The sequence below is a fragment of the Podarcis vaucheri genome (assembly GCF_965113315.1).
Source record: "Podarcis vaucheri genome assembly, chromosome: 10".
NCBI lineage: Eukaryota > Metazoa > Chordata > Lepidosauria > Squamata > Lacertidae > Podarcis > Podarcis vaucheri.
Genome location: NC_138748.1, coordinates 56,968,778 through 56,985,134, shown reverse-complemented (window position 1 = coordinate 56,985,134; position 16,357 = coordinate 56,968,778). Strand labels below are relative to the sequence as shown.

Genomic DNA, 16,357 nt, shown 5'->3' with positions numbered 1-16,357 from the left:
ACTGAACACACATACATACACATGCCACACATACACTTCAAAAGAAAAACCATCACAGAGTATAGACTTGAATGGGCTGTCTGTCAATTGACATTACAAAGTTACTCCATACCTTGCCGAACATTAAGGGATCTTAGTAATCTGTATGAAGTGCTTAATATCTCCCATGATCAAATAGTGGCAATTGTGAAGACATATGCTAAAGCAGATTCTAGAATGTCAATATGGTTTTTAAATGAATGCAGTAATTGAAAGTTGCTTTATCAGGATAATTGCCCATCTAGCTCAGAACTGTCTGCTCTGACTAGCAGTGACTGTCCAGGATTTGAAGGTCTTTTCTTTTATCTGCTACCTGGCCATTTTTAAGTGAGATGCCAGGAGAACCTCTTCTACATGCAAATTCTTCATCTGAAAACAAAGAATACCCAACGAATATATTTGAAACAAATGTAAAATTGAAATAAATATCAATACATAATATAAAGCTGTACTTCCTGGATCAATCACAATATACACAATCTGACACATGATCAGGATATTTTAAATATGTCAAAGACTTAACCTTCGTGGACTGCTGTAGGTTACACTCCCATTGTAAAGTTGACTAACAGTGAAAGAGGAGCCAGAGGAAGCAACACACTAATAACAGGGGGATAGAGAGGATGGGGAGAGACTCAAGAGAGATGAAATCTTAAGGATGCACAACAAACATTTTATGCAATATAAAAGAGTATCTGCATGTTTTTAGTGTCAATAGAAGCATTATAAATATGTTACTTTTTATTGATATTCAAATGAAATTAGATCATTTAATTATAGTGTATAATGGCTTTGATTATATTATGTAAAGTGTTCTAACTCACTTATTGTCACCCTGAAAAAGAAATGGGCTAATAAAAATATTTGGGTTGTATCCGATGATACTTCTACTCAGAGTAGATCCATTGGAATTTATGGACATCACTAACAGGTTCAGCAATTTTAATGGGTCCACCCTGAATATAACGTAGTTGGATGCATTTTTGTGCACCGGTTTTTTGCCTAATGTAATGACATTGCAATTTTCCATGTCTCTGCTAGTCATGTAACTCCTTAGCATGATGCAGGGGAATATTGCATGCCTCGCTTAAGTACTCCTGCATGGACAGAGAGAACAGTGGATTATTCCTATGCACCCTGCATCAAACCCATTTACCTTTATGAAACTGGCAATCTTTTTTCCTTTTTTAAAAAATCCTTTAAAAATTCTTTGGCATATAGGTTTGTTGATTTATTTGTAACGTTTTCTATATCACCAGCATTAAGGAAAAATATAACGGTGATGAACAGCATATAATTAACAATAAAATTTCCTTCATACAACAAATACAAAACACATCACAAAATATAACTGACCATCATTAATTATTCAGGTAGGTAGCCATGTTGGTCTGACGCAGTCAAAATGAAAAATTTAAAAATAGTCCAGTAGCATCTTAGAGACCAACTAAGTTTGTTCTGGGTATGAGCTTTCGTGTGCATGCACACTTCTTCAGATACACTGAAACAGAAGTCACCAGACCACACCCCACCACATAGTGGGAGGGTGGGGTGGGGTTTTTCTTAGAAGGGTAGTAGGAGATGGGTGATTGACTCAATGGGTATGGTAAACTTGTTGACGACTGTTAACGACTGCAATTAGTCCTACAGGAAAAAGCAAGGGATAGTATGCAGATGACCAAAAATAGCTTTAGCAAGTGTAATGAGTCTCATACTGTCCCTTGCTAGTCAAGCACAGCTTACAGAAATCAACTCATTACCAGTACAGTCCAAGCTGCTCCCAGGGTGATTGTGTTTACAAGCTGGGCTGAAAATACATTTGTCTTTTCATGGGACAATCCCCTAATCTTGCATTGTGCACTACAGCAGAAATCTGGGAAATGGAGTGGAGGGATCATAACTGAAACAACTGAATTTAGGTGACTGAACTTTGTGTTGGATTGTGGCCTTCTGTTTTCTTCTAAAGCCTAAAAGTTCCACTATTTGTTTATTCAATGCAATGGTAGCATATGCCAGCCCATATAAAGTAAGACAGCACAACACCCAAGTCAAATTTACATCCCTCTGTTTCCAATGGCAACGTGTTTTCTATACTCCCAAAGCAAATCAGGAACAAGGGTAGACCAGAACTCTTTCCCATGAGTTGCAGTGTTTTGCATGGAGGAAACATTCGTGTGCAGGGAGCATTCATTTCTATGAACCCCCATTTATAGTCTTGAATGGTACATCCCAGAGGATACTATTTTAGCAAGAACTAGCCCCAAGGCTTACCATAATCTCCCAAGTGTGTGCTTCAAGTTCCAGGTATATGCCCCAGAACTGCAGGTGTTGTATTCTCTACACTAAGTATGCAGATTGCAGATGTTTTCTGAAATGCTTTTGTGCCATACTGCAGTATGCAGATAACACAGTGCATTAAGATGGCGTGGTGATCTTTCCTGGCAATTTTACACATGTTATCTATCTCCCTAGCCCTCTCAAACTTTAAATATTTATATATATGCTCCTACATCACCACACACTGGTTTATTCAAGTGGGCCACATTCCAATCAAGGCAAAAGCTATTTACATGGAATTCCACCTCTGCGGGGTTATGCAGGGCATAGAGAAGGAACATGTACCTGAGTAGATTTTGATTAAATCTTGATCTAGGTACAAATGCCATTACATTTAACTGAATCAATGTGTTTAACTGGTACCTCATGCTGAGATAACTGCTCTGAAGGAGGAAAGTCCTGAAGGAAGCCAGGCAAAAGCAGGAAGCAAAGAGGACAAGGATGAGGAAAAACGGAGGACTCAAGAATGAAAGTACTGACAAAAGGACACATGAGTTTGGGGAGCACAGAATGGCGTAACCTGAGAAGGCTACAAGGAACTGGAGGAGTAGGGGTGGGTGAAACTGTCACTTTCAATGTCTCTCAATTTATCTCTCCCCTCCCCCCCAGCTTAAATTCAGTTCTCTACACTTCTGCATCAGTTTGCAATTTTTAAAAAAGCCTTGTGAAAATTCATCAGCATTTTAGTGCAAATTTCTCCTAATATACACACTTTGTAGGCAGTTTTGCCTAATACGCACATTTGTGCCAAGCAGTTGTTTCATAATATAATGCATTTTGCATGTTATTTTCACTGCTATATATGCATTTCTATGCACACCTTAACCTACTACATGCATTTTTATACATGTTACTTGACTAGAAAACCTCGTTGCAAAATTCAGTAAAGCGTGAATTTTGAAAAATGACAGTATTTCTATTTGCAAATTGTTTGGGGAAGTGAGAATTTGATAGGTTCACCTTTAAATGTGAAGTGAATCCATTTTCTCCCTCATCCCTACTGAAATGGCAAATGACAGCACAGTATCTCCCCCCATCAGACCTCCATTTCCAACTTAATCACTGCTCCCCATTGCTCTGCCTCCTACCCACCATCCAGTCTTCCCAGTCCAAGCCCTGAAACAATCTCTTTCCTTCCCATTTACTGCTTCTTTCTGTAGCACAGAAGTCTCTTACATTCTGGATCACATTTATGAGCTTCCAGTCACGCCCTTATATAGCTCTGGAATTTGAGCACATGAACAGCCACCACAGAAGTGTCAGTGGGTGTCACAGTGGAGCTCTCTTACATGTGTCATGCACTTAAACCTTTTACCACAGAGACTCCTGTGGTTTTGAAATAAATTTTATGTGAAGTCACATGAACTCCAGAATGAAAACCATTGCTCCTCCTTTATCTACAACACATGCATTGTGGTGCTTGTAATGAGATAATTTAAGACAGGTTACAATTTCAGAATTAGTATTGTGGTCAATAATGCACGAAGGAGAGCAAATGCAGCTGGAATGCGATATGCCCAGACTGCCTTGCAGAGACAAACTCTGCAATTGTTACCCCATGTATCTTAAAAGCTTATTTTGTCTGACAAAATTGGACATGAAATCTGCAGAAGGGAACTTCACAAGTTCACCATTAAGCATCACATTTTGAGAAGGCAGGCTTTGTAAATGCCCTTTTATATCCATCTGAGAAAAACAGACATCCCTTTTCTCTTTCTTCTTCTCCTCTTGGAAAAAAAAAACAATCTGAAATTTGATCAACAACATGAGGGTACCTGTTCCCTTGTAATGCTTATAGGAAGAAATGTTGGCTTAATTACTTTATTAGTCCACATTTATTTTATAATTATGGTGTCATGTTCAGTCTTTTCAACTGTTTTGTTTTCCAAAACACCCCAAGGCAAACGTTACATGCTGGGAACTAAATAATCTAGAAGCATGTTTCAGAATATGTTTTACGTTGAAAGACATTTAGTAGGTAGCAACCCCTATTGAACATGGTGGAATCTTCTGCTGAGTAAAATGCATAAACAACCCATTTAGTGAGGATGAGTAAAAATGTTGGTGGTTGATGAGGGGAGTCCTCACTCCTTTTAAATGTTCCAACACCAAATTGCATTATTGCAGCTTCCACTGCCTCTGTAGCAGCGGTCGCCAGTGTGGCACATGCAGGCACCAATGTGCCTGCCAGTACCTTCTGTGGTGTCTGTAGAAGTTCTCAGTATGTCCTCAAAACTCTCCAGCGTACAAGAGATGGCTATTCCTGATCAGTTATTTTTTACACTGGCTCAGCCTTTCCTGCATGGAACAAGCCCCTTTAAGATACTCACATTTCATTGGATGCCAAGACTGGACACCCACCCAAGAGTTGCAAAGAGCTTTTATCTGTGAGTCAATGCAGCAGTGAATGCCTTTTCCACATTGATGGGGGGCTGATAAGGGAACATATTCACACCATTTTGTGGCCATGTCAACTTTTCTGCCCTTTTAGATAAGGCAGAAATTCTGTGTTATGCCATGTGCCCAATGGAGCCATTTTGTGTTATGCACACTCTCATGGCAGCCATTTTGTGACTGGTGCTCATGACATTTTTGAAAAATTCCAAATGTGCCCACTGGCCCAAAAAGGTTGGTACCCACACTCTGCACCTTCTTTCACTTCTGGATTTGAAATTGAAAGACAGGTCATCACACCTTGTGGGGCAACTTTGGGACAGAAGACTTAAAAATGCCAGTAAATGAGAGCTGATCAATATAATATAGTGGACAGGATTTAGACTAGAGCAAAATATAAAAAAGAGCAAATAGGCTGCTCCCTGTCATTATGTTTGAGTCCTTGAACTGTAACCTTTTTGCTTAGTCTTTCCCTTGCCTTGGATTGAAATATTAGATGCCACTTCTGTCCTATAATCTTTTAGGGTATGAGAAAGTTGTGATTATTTTTTAGTTGACCCCATTCCCTGCAGATGAAATTTACTTCAGCACAACAACTAAAAGGCAGCGCTCTTAGTTCAAATCTCATATCTGCAGTGAAATTTGCAAACCACACTTCTGAGCTTCAACCCCAGACCCCCAAATCTGCATTATGTGGATAAAAATACTGACTTATTGTCCAGGGTTGCTGTAGGATATAAAGTGGACCAAACCAGACAATATGTAAAATGCATGATTGCCTATAAATGTCTTTTTTATAATAATAAAAAGCAGCCACGAGGGTCCCCTATCTGGATCAGGGCCACAGCATGGGGAAAGGAAGTTAATTCTTTCCCCCTGAGCTGTTTTTCCAACAGAAACATTGCACCCTGAAACTTCTATTTGCCCTAAGAGGGAAGCTCGTGTGCAAAATGCACCCTTTAAATGATTTAATGTCATTATTAACTTGAGTTAAACCAAAGCACATGGTCAGAATAATACACAGGGTTAGAATAAGTGTCTTGAATAATACTAATAATCAATGATAATAGTAATAAACCAAGGGTTGTATCCAATGTTAGTTTGACTCAGAGTAGACCCATTGAAATTAATTGACATGGCTAACTTAAGTTCATTAATTTCAGTGGGTCAATTCTGAGCAAAGCACAGTTGGGTTCAGCCCAATGCCTAAATTAAATGGCCATTCATTGATTCCATCCTGCTGACAAATAATTTAATACTGGCACAATCCTAGGCATGCTTACTCAGAAAGAAGTCCCACTGTGTTCAAGGGAGGTTACTTCTTACTAGTAAGTCTGTTTTGAGTTTCAGCCTAATGCACTTTATTTCATAGTCAATTCAACCGTCATATTGTTACAGCAAGTTAATAAGAAATTGTCACAACATTCAGCACATGTAATAATTAAAGTATGGTTTAGTAATGAAACCCCAGTTAGTTTGCATTTTGCGTATGGTCACATTCACACAAACAGTTGCTTAAGTGTAACAAACCTCAACTGTTGTTAGTTCCTGTACTGGGCTAGTTCAAATATCATGAAAATGGACATATACCATTTCAGAGTTCAGGGACAGGGAAATGTTTTTCTTTTTTAAATGCTGCTCAGTGTAAAAAAACTGAACATGGAAATCAAGAGTATAAGGGAGAAGCCTAAAGACAGACTTTCCGAGCTGCTAGCTTTCAAAATGCAGGAGAGTTTGATAAAGGGCACTATTTATTTTGTAGCTTTACACCCTTCAGTAAGCATTTCAAGGGGGGTTCATAAAGAAACAATCAACATAATAAAATAATGAAGCAACAATCAAAAGAACAGCAGTATGAAAATCAACACTATAAAAACCATCTTAGTAGGTGTTAAAGTCTCATCAGACCAAGACCAATATTATAGATAGATAGATAGATAGATAGATAGATAGATAGATAGATAGATAGATAGCTCTGGTCCATGGTCCATATTATATCTGGTCCATATTATAGATAGACATGCTCTGGTCCGTGAGGTCACGAAGAGTCGGACATGACTAAACGACTAAACAACAACAAAAGATAGATAGATAGATAGATAGATAGATAGATAGATAGATGATAGATAGATATGGCATTCCTTCATCCACATTTTGAAGTGCTGTAGCCTGGGAGGACTTTACTATGTGAGTGCCCCCACCCCAATCGAAATATCTGAATTCAGATAGACTAAGAGAGGAATGAAAACAAGGAGGAAACAATACTGCTGGATCCCTTTTAAAGACAAGTACATATCCCTGTTCCTGAACCATAAAAATATATTTCAATTAGCCATTCTTCAATACAACCTGTGGTACTTGGGGGGGGGGAAGCACAGAAGGTGATTACTCATTTTGGGAACATCTGTATATATGTGGGGGTTTTGGGTTTTTTTTAGCATTACAGAGCAATTTATTCGACCTTAAAGAGTTTAAACGGAGTTGCCACTAGAGGAAAAGCTCTGCTAGAACCAATTAGAGGAGCCCCTTAGACAGTTGCCTAACCTAAATAAAACTTCTATCTCGAAGCTTGCCATCTTTTTTTTTAAAAAAAATCCTTTTACGGTGAGTTGAGTGCAGAATGCCCCTGAATACATGCATGCATCAGTATTACTATTCAGCCATGATTTCAGAAGAACCAAAATGAGCAGAGAAATACAGCTGCAGTTCACTTATAACTCCAGCATGTTTATAAAGCTGCTTTTTATGTAGGACACTTTGGGTCGGGGAACATATTTGTCATTTCTTTATGCTCCTGTCCCACAACTGATCTTTGTATTTCGCCTTTTCCATTCTGTTGTGCAAAAACAGAAAAAGAAAGAAATACAATGACAGTAGCTAAGGGCGCTTCCAAATAACATATTTATTGAGCATTCATGCTGATTTGTTTGCAGGGAGATGAGGCAACATTGGCTATTAAATGAGCACTTGTTCTGATTTGTGTGCCGGTTAAATGATGTTGCACCAAAGCTATATTATCGTACATTTTCCTGTGCATTTCCCATCACTTTCCTTATTGTTCAATCTTTTGGGGAACTGGATTTGTTGCACAAGATCTCCCAAGCAACTATAATTCTGCAGCCTGAATTTGTGTTTGAATCCTACCCCCAAACAACCGCAGTCTGGAAATGTTATCTTATAGCACAAGACGACTTGACACTAGGGTAGCCAGGTATACATTTCCAAAGAAGACGACAGTGATTTGCATAACACTTTGCACATGCTAATTTATATGTCTACATGTACATTTAGAAAAAAATGGCTATTATTTAAATAGAAACAGAATACATCTCACCATAGCAGGGAACAAGACTGTGAACAGGTGACCTCTGCAACTGCCTACTCAGTTTGCTGTTCAAGTGGCAAACTGTGGATGAGCAACTTCAAGACCCCTCCTGCTCTCCCTCCTTATGGTTCTTTATCTTTAAACCAGAGTGGACAGCCCTTCATATACACAGGATGGGTCTCTGTAAAGAAGGACACTCGACCACCTTAACTGATGTACAGATGCAGAGGATGGGACTCCATTAACCCTTTTCTGTTGTGGTTCTCCAGCACCATAGACCACAGCAATAATTTATACACAACCCCTCTTGTCCTTTCCCTGTCCATCAGCTGTTTGCCCACCATCACCTTCCTGGGAGTCATGCATTCTAATTTTTAAACTCCCAAATGCTAATGTTACAGTTTGAGGGTAAAGACTAAGTAATCATTGGCTATAAAATTATAGCAAAGACTGTGTTTGTTTGTTTGTTTGTTTGTTTGTTATTAAATTTATGTACCACCCTTCACCAAGGATCTCAGGGTGGTTTGCAATATAAAAACGCAGAAATACATAACATAGAAACAAACAAAAACGATAACTCCCCTGAGAACACACACTTTAAAAGACCATCAATTGTTTAATTAAGCCAAAGGTTTGGGAGAAGAGGAATGTTTCTCCCCTGGAGTCTAAAGATATGTAATGAAGGTGTCGGGCGAGCCTTCCTGGAGAGAACATTCCAAAAATGAGGAGCCACTGCAGAAAAGGCCCACTCTCGTACCTCCACCCTCCAGACCGCTCATGGAGGAGGCACACAAAGAAGGGCCTCAGATGATGATTGCAGGGTTCAAATCAGTTCATATAAAAAGAGGCAATTCTTGAGGTATTGCGGTTCTGAGCCATTTAAGGTGTTATAGGTCAAAAGCAGTACGTTGAATTGGGCCTGGAAATTAATTGTCAGCCAGTGCAGTCAGGGCAGAATCGGTGTAACGTGCTCAAACCCTCTTGCCCCAGTGAGCAACCTGGCCGCTGAATTCAGCAGCAGCCTCAGTTTCCAAACTGTCTTCAGAGACAGCCCCACGTATAACATGTTGCAGTAATTTTGTTCACCAGCACATCTACGCTCAGCAAGCAAGCAAAATTCAAAGGGTTGCTTTTGGATATATATTCAAGATTAATTGCAACAAAAACAAAAAGCAGCACCTGTTGTTATTACTTTTAATTCCTCCTTATAACCAGTGATAGAGAGGGGCCTCTTAAATGGCTGCACCTGAGGGTACTTAGAAGTGCAACACAATCTTTATTCAAAACACACATATTTACTCAAAAGTAAAGCCCACTGTGTTCAAGTGAGTTTACTCTGAGGTCAGTGTGCATATGAGCCCAGCATTTACAAAACTAAAAATATATGTCCTCACAATTAGATGCATAAACATCATCTAACTTGATAACCCTAACCTCAATCCAATAAATACTTAAATTTGGGGGCAAATTTAATTTTGAATATATATCACACTGCATGATTTTTAACCACAGCAATTCAAAACAAAAACCACAATTTAAGATGAGAGATTATCAGCATAATTTCTGAGAAGTCACTTCCATCCCAAACACTAAACGCCTGCGATTAATACTGCAACAATGTCATAATGGTGCTTGGATACTGCTATGCCATAATATGCGATGTGATCAGAATGATGTAGCTGTACTTCACAAGCGAATAGCAGAGAACCTGCACAAGCGATGCTGACACGAAACCCCACACATATATTAAGTAAAATAGAAACATCGCCACCCGACCCCACCCCCACTCGCCTTTCCCCCCTCTACCTCTCTCCCCATTTTCTTCCTAATGTAACACTAATGTCTCAACAAATGAAACTGATCTGTAAAAATGTTACTTGGAATAAAAAATTTAAAAAAAAAGAATGATGTAGCTGTACTTATGCTCCACCCTAACAATTTTTATGCTGGTGAAGCACACTTTAAGACTGGCTTGTAAAAATGTCCAACGTCAAATTGTCGAGCTGAACATAGGAAAGAAATAGCGAGAGTGAATTAATGGGTAGATGGATTTCTAGTGAGCTTGTGTTGTAACAGGATGAAACAAAAGTCAACCATAAATTATGAACTTTGGGGAAATGCACTGGTAATTTTTACATATGAAATTAAGGCCTAAAATCTTTCACTCTTTAAATGCTGGCTTCTCCTCTGCTGGGAATATATTACCGGTACTTGTTTACAAAGACAAAGGGGAGAGTAACCTGATGTGTCTGACTAAATCCCTTTATGTAACATAGTTAAGAAAGTTATTTGAGGACTGGGGCGCAGGGAAGACTGATGAGGAACAATTTCAATAAAAAGTGGGAGGGGGGAGAGACCACAAGATGACCTAGTTTTGAATACATCCCAAAAAGCCCTACTTCTGGTAGCATAAGAAACCAGTAGGAATCTGCTGAAATGGCATAACATAAGCAAAAACCAAAAGTGAACAGAAAGCATTCCGGGTGTTTTTGCATAAATCGTTTAGAGGATCTTGTCTATGAAGAATAGAGAGTCCTGCCTTTGGCGTAGATCATTTATTAATATAGGATGGGCAAGTATCAGTAAGCAGTCTCTCCTGACAATCAGGACATATCTACACTGAAAATGTATGCAAGCTTTCTATCACTTTTAACTGTCATTGCTCCCCATCATGACCAATGATTTCTGGAGCACATAGTTTGATGAGGTTGTTGATAATTTGTTTGGAGATCCCTAGCACCTATCGCCTCTCACAGAACTGTAGTCCCCAGGATTCCCAGGAGAGTGGTATATAGATATGCTCTGAACTTTCCAATTACTTAGGTTGTTTTTTTTACTCCTTAGCCCTGTAGCACCACCTTCTGGCAGAGGTAGAATCCCCACAGCACCATCCATCACCATGCCCCTCTTCATAATCCTGTCGTGAAATAACTGAAAGGCTCATTGCTTAACTCTTGGGCCAGCATGTTTCCCCAGATAACAGCCCCTTTCTCTGTCAACATAATATAGCCAGCACCATGTAGTGACAAGCTCTGAAGCACACCTGAAATTATAGTTTGTAACTCAAATGGGTCAGCTGAGCTCCAGGCACTCCATAATGTGTATAGAGGATTGCAAATCAAGATCCCTCCTCCCTAATTAATCAACTCTGTAGTTTTACCAGTGCAAAGTGTTCACAATAAAATACCTTACAGATACCTATCTGAGTTGATTCTGAATCCCACATGCACTTTAAATATGATGTAGCTAGTTGTAAAAGCTTTTTCTTGTACGTCCTCAATCATCCAGCACAAAAAAACACATATATTCTAAAAAGACATATGCTCAACAGTCAAAAGTAATTATTTCCACCACCCCACCCCCCGAAAATATTGTTTATTAGGTGGGACAATTAAACATGCAGAAGGATTATTTTTATTTTGAAAAAATTAGTAACAGCTCAGACAACTCCTCTTTTTCCCTGCAATAAATGAGGAATAGAAATTGTACTGGGTCCTGCTAAATCCAAATATTAATAACATTTCTGTCCGTAAGCTATAGAATGAGAATGCTTTTTTAAGTTTTAGGGTCACAACTTTATTTGTTTTATAATTGTATATTTTATTGTTGTAACCCATTCTGGGACCCTATGGTAAAGTGTAGGAAAGAAAAAAATATTAAATAAGAAGAACAATGTAAAAAGAACACATATTTTTATAATTAAGAAACTAAGTGGTGTGGATGGATAACAATAAAACTCTCCTGTTTGTATTATATAGTTTCCAGTGCCTTATCATGTGGCTTGCTGACTCCCTAAGTTCCAGTTCAGAAAGTCAGGTAAATTAGTTGGTTGGTATGAGCACAACAATAAAGGACAGGTGAGGCCTACTCCAATTCATCTTACCCAAAGTTATCACACAGGTTATCATGTGTGTGTGCGTGTGTGCTAAGAATTCATTTCTGTGCTGGAAACTTCTGGGGAAATGTTACCTGAGAAATTCTTAGTTCCCTGAAATTAGACTCTTCCAATGCAAAGATGGGCAGCCAGATTCTCCCTCTACAATAATCTTTCTAATCCTTTCCTTTCAACACTTTTGCTCTAATTATACCACTCTATCCCAGGATTAGTGTGTTGTAAATTTTGTTCTTCGCCATCATCACCGCAAACCAATACATAGTTTGGGCTACAAAATCTATGGAGACCATCCTTATAAAACCTAAGGACTGAGACCTTGGGAGGAAAAAGGTAGCAAACTTGTGACGAATAACTGTATTGTTTAAAATCAGGCAAAGGGTGATTAGTGAGGATGGAAGTTTTCAAAAAGACCTTCAAGAAATGAAACGTTTACAGATGGTTCTTTATTTGTGATCATTTTCGGGTTTAACCCTCATGTCATGTTATTGGGGGAGTGTCAAATAAACACAAATTATTATAGTGTTCCTCCCGCCACAAAATGTGGAGTTTCACTGCAAAAGTGTTGCCTTTTGCCTGGGAGCAACAAGAAATTAATCTGCAGCAAGAAAGGAAGGATGGCAACCCTGCTCTCTCTATATTATATAATCACTGCAGCTGGTAAGTAGGGAGCTGGATTCAGGTTGCCATAGCATTTGGCATATTGCTATGGAGGCCGAGCTTTGGTCCACTTATCAGTAGCGGTGTCAGCAGCAAAGCACAAAGCACACACATACTAGTGCGTGACAGAAGCACATGGCTAAGAGGACAAAAGCAAAACAGGGCACGAGATGCAACAGACCCCAGCCTCTCACCTTTTTGGGGTACTTGTTATGGTATGGTGATGACAAAAAAAAATAATCTTTTCAGGTCGGTGTATTACAAGATTTTGACCACTGGAACTTTTTAAAAATCTACACACACACACAAGTGTGCCACAATCAAATGCACACTTTTATATACGTAGATTTCACTCTCTCCTTAAGAATGGCCCAGGTGTCAAAAGGGCTAGGGCTTGTGCACTTTTAAGAAATGTGGAGAAGGAATGTAGGAGCTAAAGCTTTCTGGTATGTCACACCTGCTGAGATTCCCTGTTTAACACCATTATAAAAAGGTGCAGGTGTCCTGAACTCTCTCCCCCCCCACCTGGACACCCTTCTGCCACTAACCGTGAAATCCCATATAAATCTACTCAAAAGTAAGCTCAGCAAGTTGAATCAAGAGGGCCCCAAGTAAGCGGATATAGGATTGCAGCCTAAATCCCTTTAGGGCTAAGCAAAGAAAGAGTTCAAGCACATATATTTCCCACTTTGAAAGAATAAGTATCTGAGCCATTGGTTCAGTGCTGTCAACTCCAACTGCCTTTCCTATCTTTGGTACCTTGAGATCCCTATACTTGAATGAAAACTAAACTGGAGATACTCTGGATTGATCTATTTCTACATGGAGATAACTGCTTGCTTCCTACCCTATGACACACAGTGCCAAGAATCTCAGCACTCTGGTGCTACTGGGTGAGATGAGAGGAGCAATGACAGGTGGTAAGAGGAAAGGTAAGGGGCAGCCTGCCTTATCATGGAGTGCAGAGAAGATGGAAAGAACAAGGGTCTTAGGGACATGCATGTGCACAAGCATACGCGCGCGCACACACACACACAGCTGCCAGCAGACTTCTCTCTACTAAGACAATCATGATGATGGGTCTCTTTGGTACATCTATCTAAGCAAGAGGGGTGGGGTTGGAACCACCCAGTAGAAGCTAACCAGAAGAGTCCAAATCACAACCCCTTTGGAGGGGACTGCCAGGAAACAATAATAACTTGGAGAGTTAAAAGAAAAGAAAAAAGGTTATCTCCCCACCACCCTTGTTGATTTGATCTAGCTCCTGGTCTCACAAGCTGCTCTTAAAAGCACCTCCAGGGATGTTTGGCTCGGATAGGTACAGAAAAGGAAGGGTGTTTCCTATTTTCAATGTTTAAAAAGCAATCATCACCACAGCAGGAGATCCTCCTCTTTTGGGGTATATAATAGGTACATAACACACATATTCAGCAGCCCTCCTGTGTCTGTCTGGCGTCAGGATTTGCCTTCTACCTATGAAAAGGAGGCCACAATCCTCTGAGTGATGGGTGGCAGAGAATAGCAGAGGGAGGAGGTAAAGAGTCTCCAACAGCGCAGTCATATATTTAAGTCTCATCGAGTTCAATAGGGCTTACTCACAAGTAACTGGGTATAGGTTGGTTGGCAGCCTAGGCGGCCCTCTCTTGGGCAAGGGATTTCGAGACGTTGCAATTAGGTTCCAATTAATGAGGTGGGAAAGAGATCGAGAGCTTTGCTTCCCAACTGTTGAGGCATTGCCACCCCAGATATCCCTAAGAATGTTCCACTTCCTCTACTAACAGCGCAAGACTATGCGCACGTACTTGGAAGTAAACTCCACTGCATTCAATTGTGGGTAAGTGGGTACGTAGGACTGCAGACGGCCACCATACAGCCCTTTCCTTTGGAGTTGAACTTAGTGGAAGTTACTTCCGAGCAAACATGCACTGGATCGGGCTGCAAAATCCTGAAGGGAATGGGGATTGGGAGGGGTCCCGAAAATGACCCCAACTTCCCCATGCCTCCAAAAACATGGTAGGTTGTTTTTTTTATGAGGAAGGTTAGCCCGCCCTGGAAGAAGCAACGAAGACGAGATCTGAAGCAACAACCCTCGGTCTTGCAAACTCCTGGACGTCCCTCCTGCCAGCTCCACACACTCTTCCACCACCAGAAAGCAACTTTGCCTTGCTTAATATTGCTGGCCATGGATAAGGCTGGGGGAGAAAAAGCGTGGGGGGGGGTTGCTTGGTGGGCTTGTTTTGTTTCCCGCGACCACCAGCCTTGACAAGATCACTGCATCAGATCTCTCCTCATGTCACCCGCGGTCCCATCTGCGTGGTGGCGGCGGAGGACTATCTCCCACCACCCTTTCCCCTCCCGCTCTTCACGTTGCTTTCTCCAGCATCTTCAGAAGAAGGAAAGGACAGTAAGGGGGAGAGGGGGGAGGAGAGGGAGACGGAGGGAGGGGGGGGAGACAAGACTGTGGGGTCTCAGGATAGAGCTTACCTTGGTGGTTTTCTTCTGGGATGTACATCCTCTTGTTTTCATTGACCATTTAAGTAGAGGAACGAGGAGCACCCCCAAAAAAAACAACCCAAGCAGGAGTCCAAGGTTTTAATTCCTCCAAATCCAAAAGGAAAAAAAGAAAAGAAATAGCAACAGCAGATGGGGTGAACAGTTCACGGAAGAAACCGGAGCTTCTGCGACGATTAAAATTCCCCCGTTCGGTTATTACCTGATTCCCATGATTGCATCAAAGCCCAAAAACTGATCCTTTCCACTACTGCCTCCTTTAGTGCAATTGCAAAGCATCCTCAGAGAACATCCGGGACCCTGCCAAAGAATTGAGCCCAGCACCTCTGGCCGCTGCTCACACCGTCGAGAAGCGGCAGAAGGAGAAGCGGCTCCTTTAGATCTTTATTGTTTGTTTGTTTTAAAAAGAGGAGACGGTGAGGGGAGAGGAGAAAAGATCAGCAAGGGAAAGGAAGGTGGGAGAAAACAGCCGAGGGGAGGGGAGGGGGGGACACCATAAGCATCCAAGAAGGGTGCTGGAGCGGGGGGTAGGTGGGGAGAGAGAATATCTCAGGAGGGTTCAAGTGTCTTTCTTGCTTAGATCCACCAACTAGGAGAGGGAAGCGAGCGGGACTGAGAGAAAAAGGCGACCTCGAAGAGCTGTTCCAAGGCGGCTGCTTCTCCTCTTCGAAGCCAATTCCGCGCGCTCTGTTGGCAGGGAGCTGTTTCTGCAGAGAGAGCGCTAGTCCCAGCCCCTCACTCCCTCCCCTCCCTCAGCAGAAGACTCGCTCCCGCTTCTCTCCCCCTCCCCTCCTTCCTCCTTTAGACAGACAGACAGACAGACACCATGAACACTTCCAGATGTTCCAGCTGCGGCTGCGGCGGCAGCAGCAAGCACCTCCCCTCGCTTTTTTTAGGAGCCGGAGGACTTGATCTGAAAGTTTAACATGCCTCCCTCTGCCCCTCGCTCCCCTCCCCTCGGCTCACTGCGCCTGGCGGTGGGTTTTTGCCGCTGCCGCTGCTGAAACCTTTTCTACAGACATGACGTCAAGAAGGCAAGCTGAATCTGGCTTGCATGGGGGGGAAAAGTGGGGAGGGGGTCGTGGTAGGTAAAATAGGGGTTTACGGTTTTTTTTCCAAAAAAGTAACAGACGGTTGGAAGGTTCCCCAACGACGGAGGTCGCCTCTCTTCTCCGCTCTAGCAACCCTGACACACACCA

The 16,357-nt window shown here is 41.3% G+C and overlaps 1 protein-coding gene across 30 annotated transcripts in view; it reads right to left on the bottom strand.

Annotated features, from left to right (window-relative positions):
• The window catches only part of CACNA1C (calcium voltage-gated channel subunit alpha1 C), a gene marked incomplete at its 5' end in the record, with an annotated part of 519,781 nt that overhangs the window by 449,352 nt on the left and 54,072 nt on the right, over window positions 1–16,357 (bottom strand). For 7 of the 30 annotated variants that reach the window (XM_082240309.1, XM_082240326.1, XM_082240324.1 and 4 more), the window contains one exon: window positions 15,132–16,119. The exons of 15 other annotated variants lie outside the window; for them this stretch is intronic. In XM_082240309.1, coding sequence (XP_082096435.1) covers window positions 15,132–15,180 — 49 coding nt within the window. Of the gene's footprint in view, window positions 1–15,131; window positions 16,123–16,357 lie in introns of those variants that run through there. 8 more of the 30 variants (XM_082240318.1, XM_082240316.1, XM_082240320.1 and 5 more) reach the window with 4 other exon arrangements.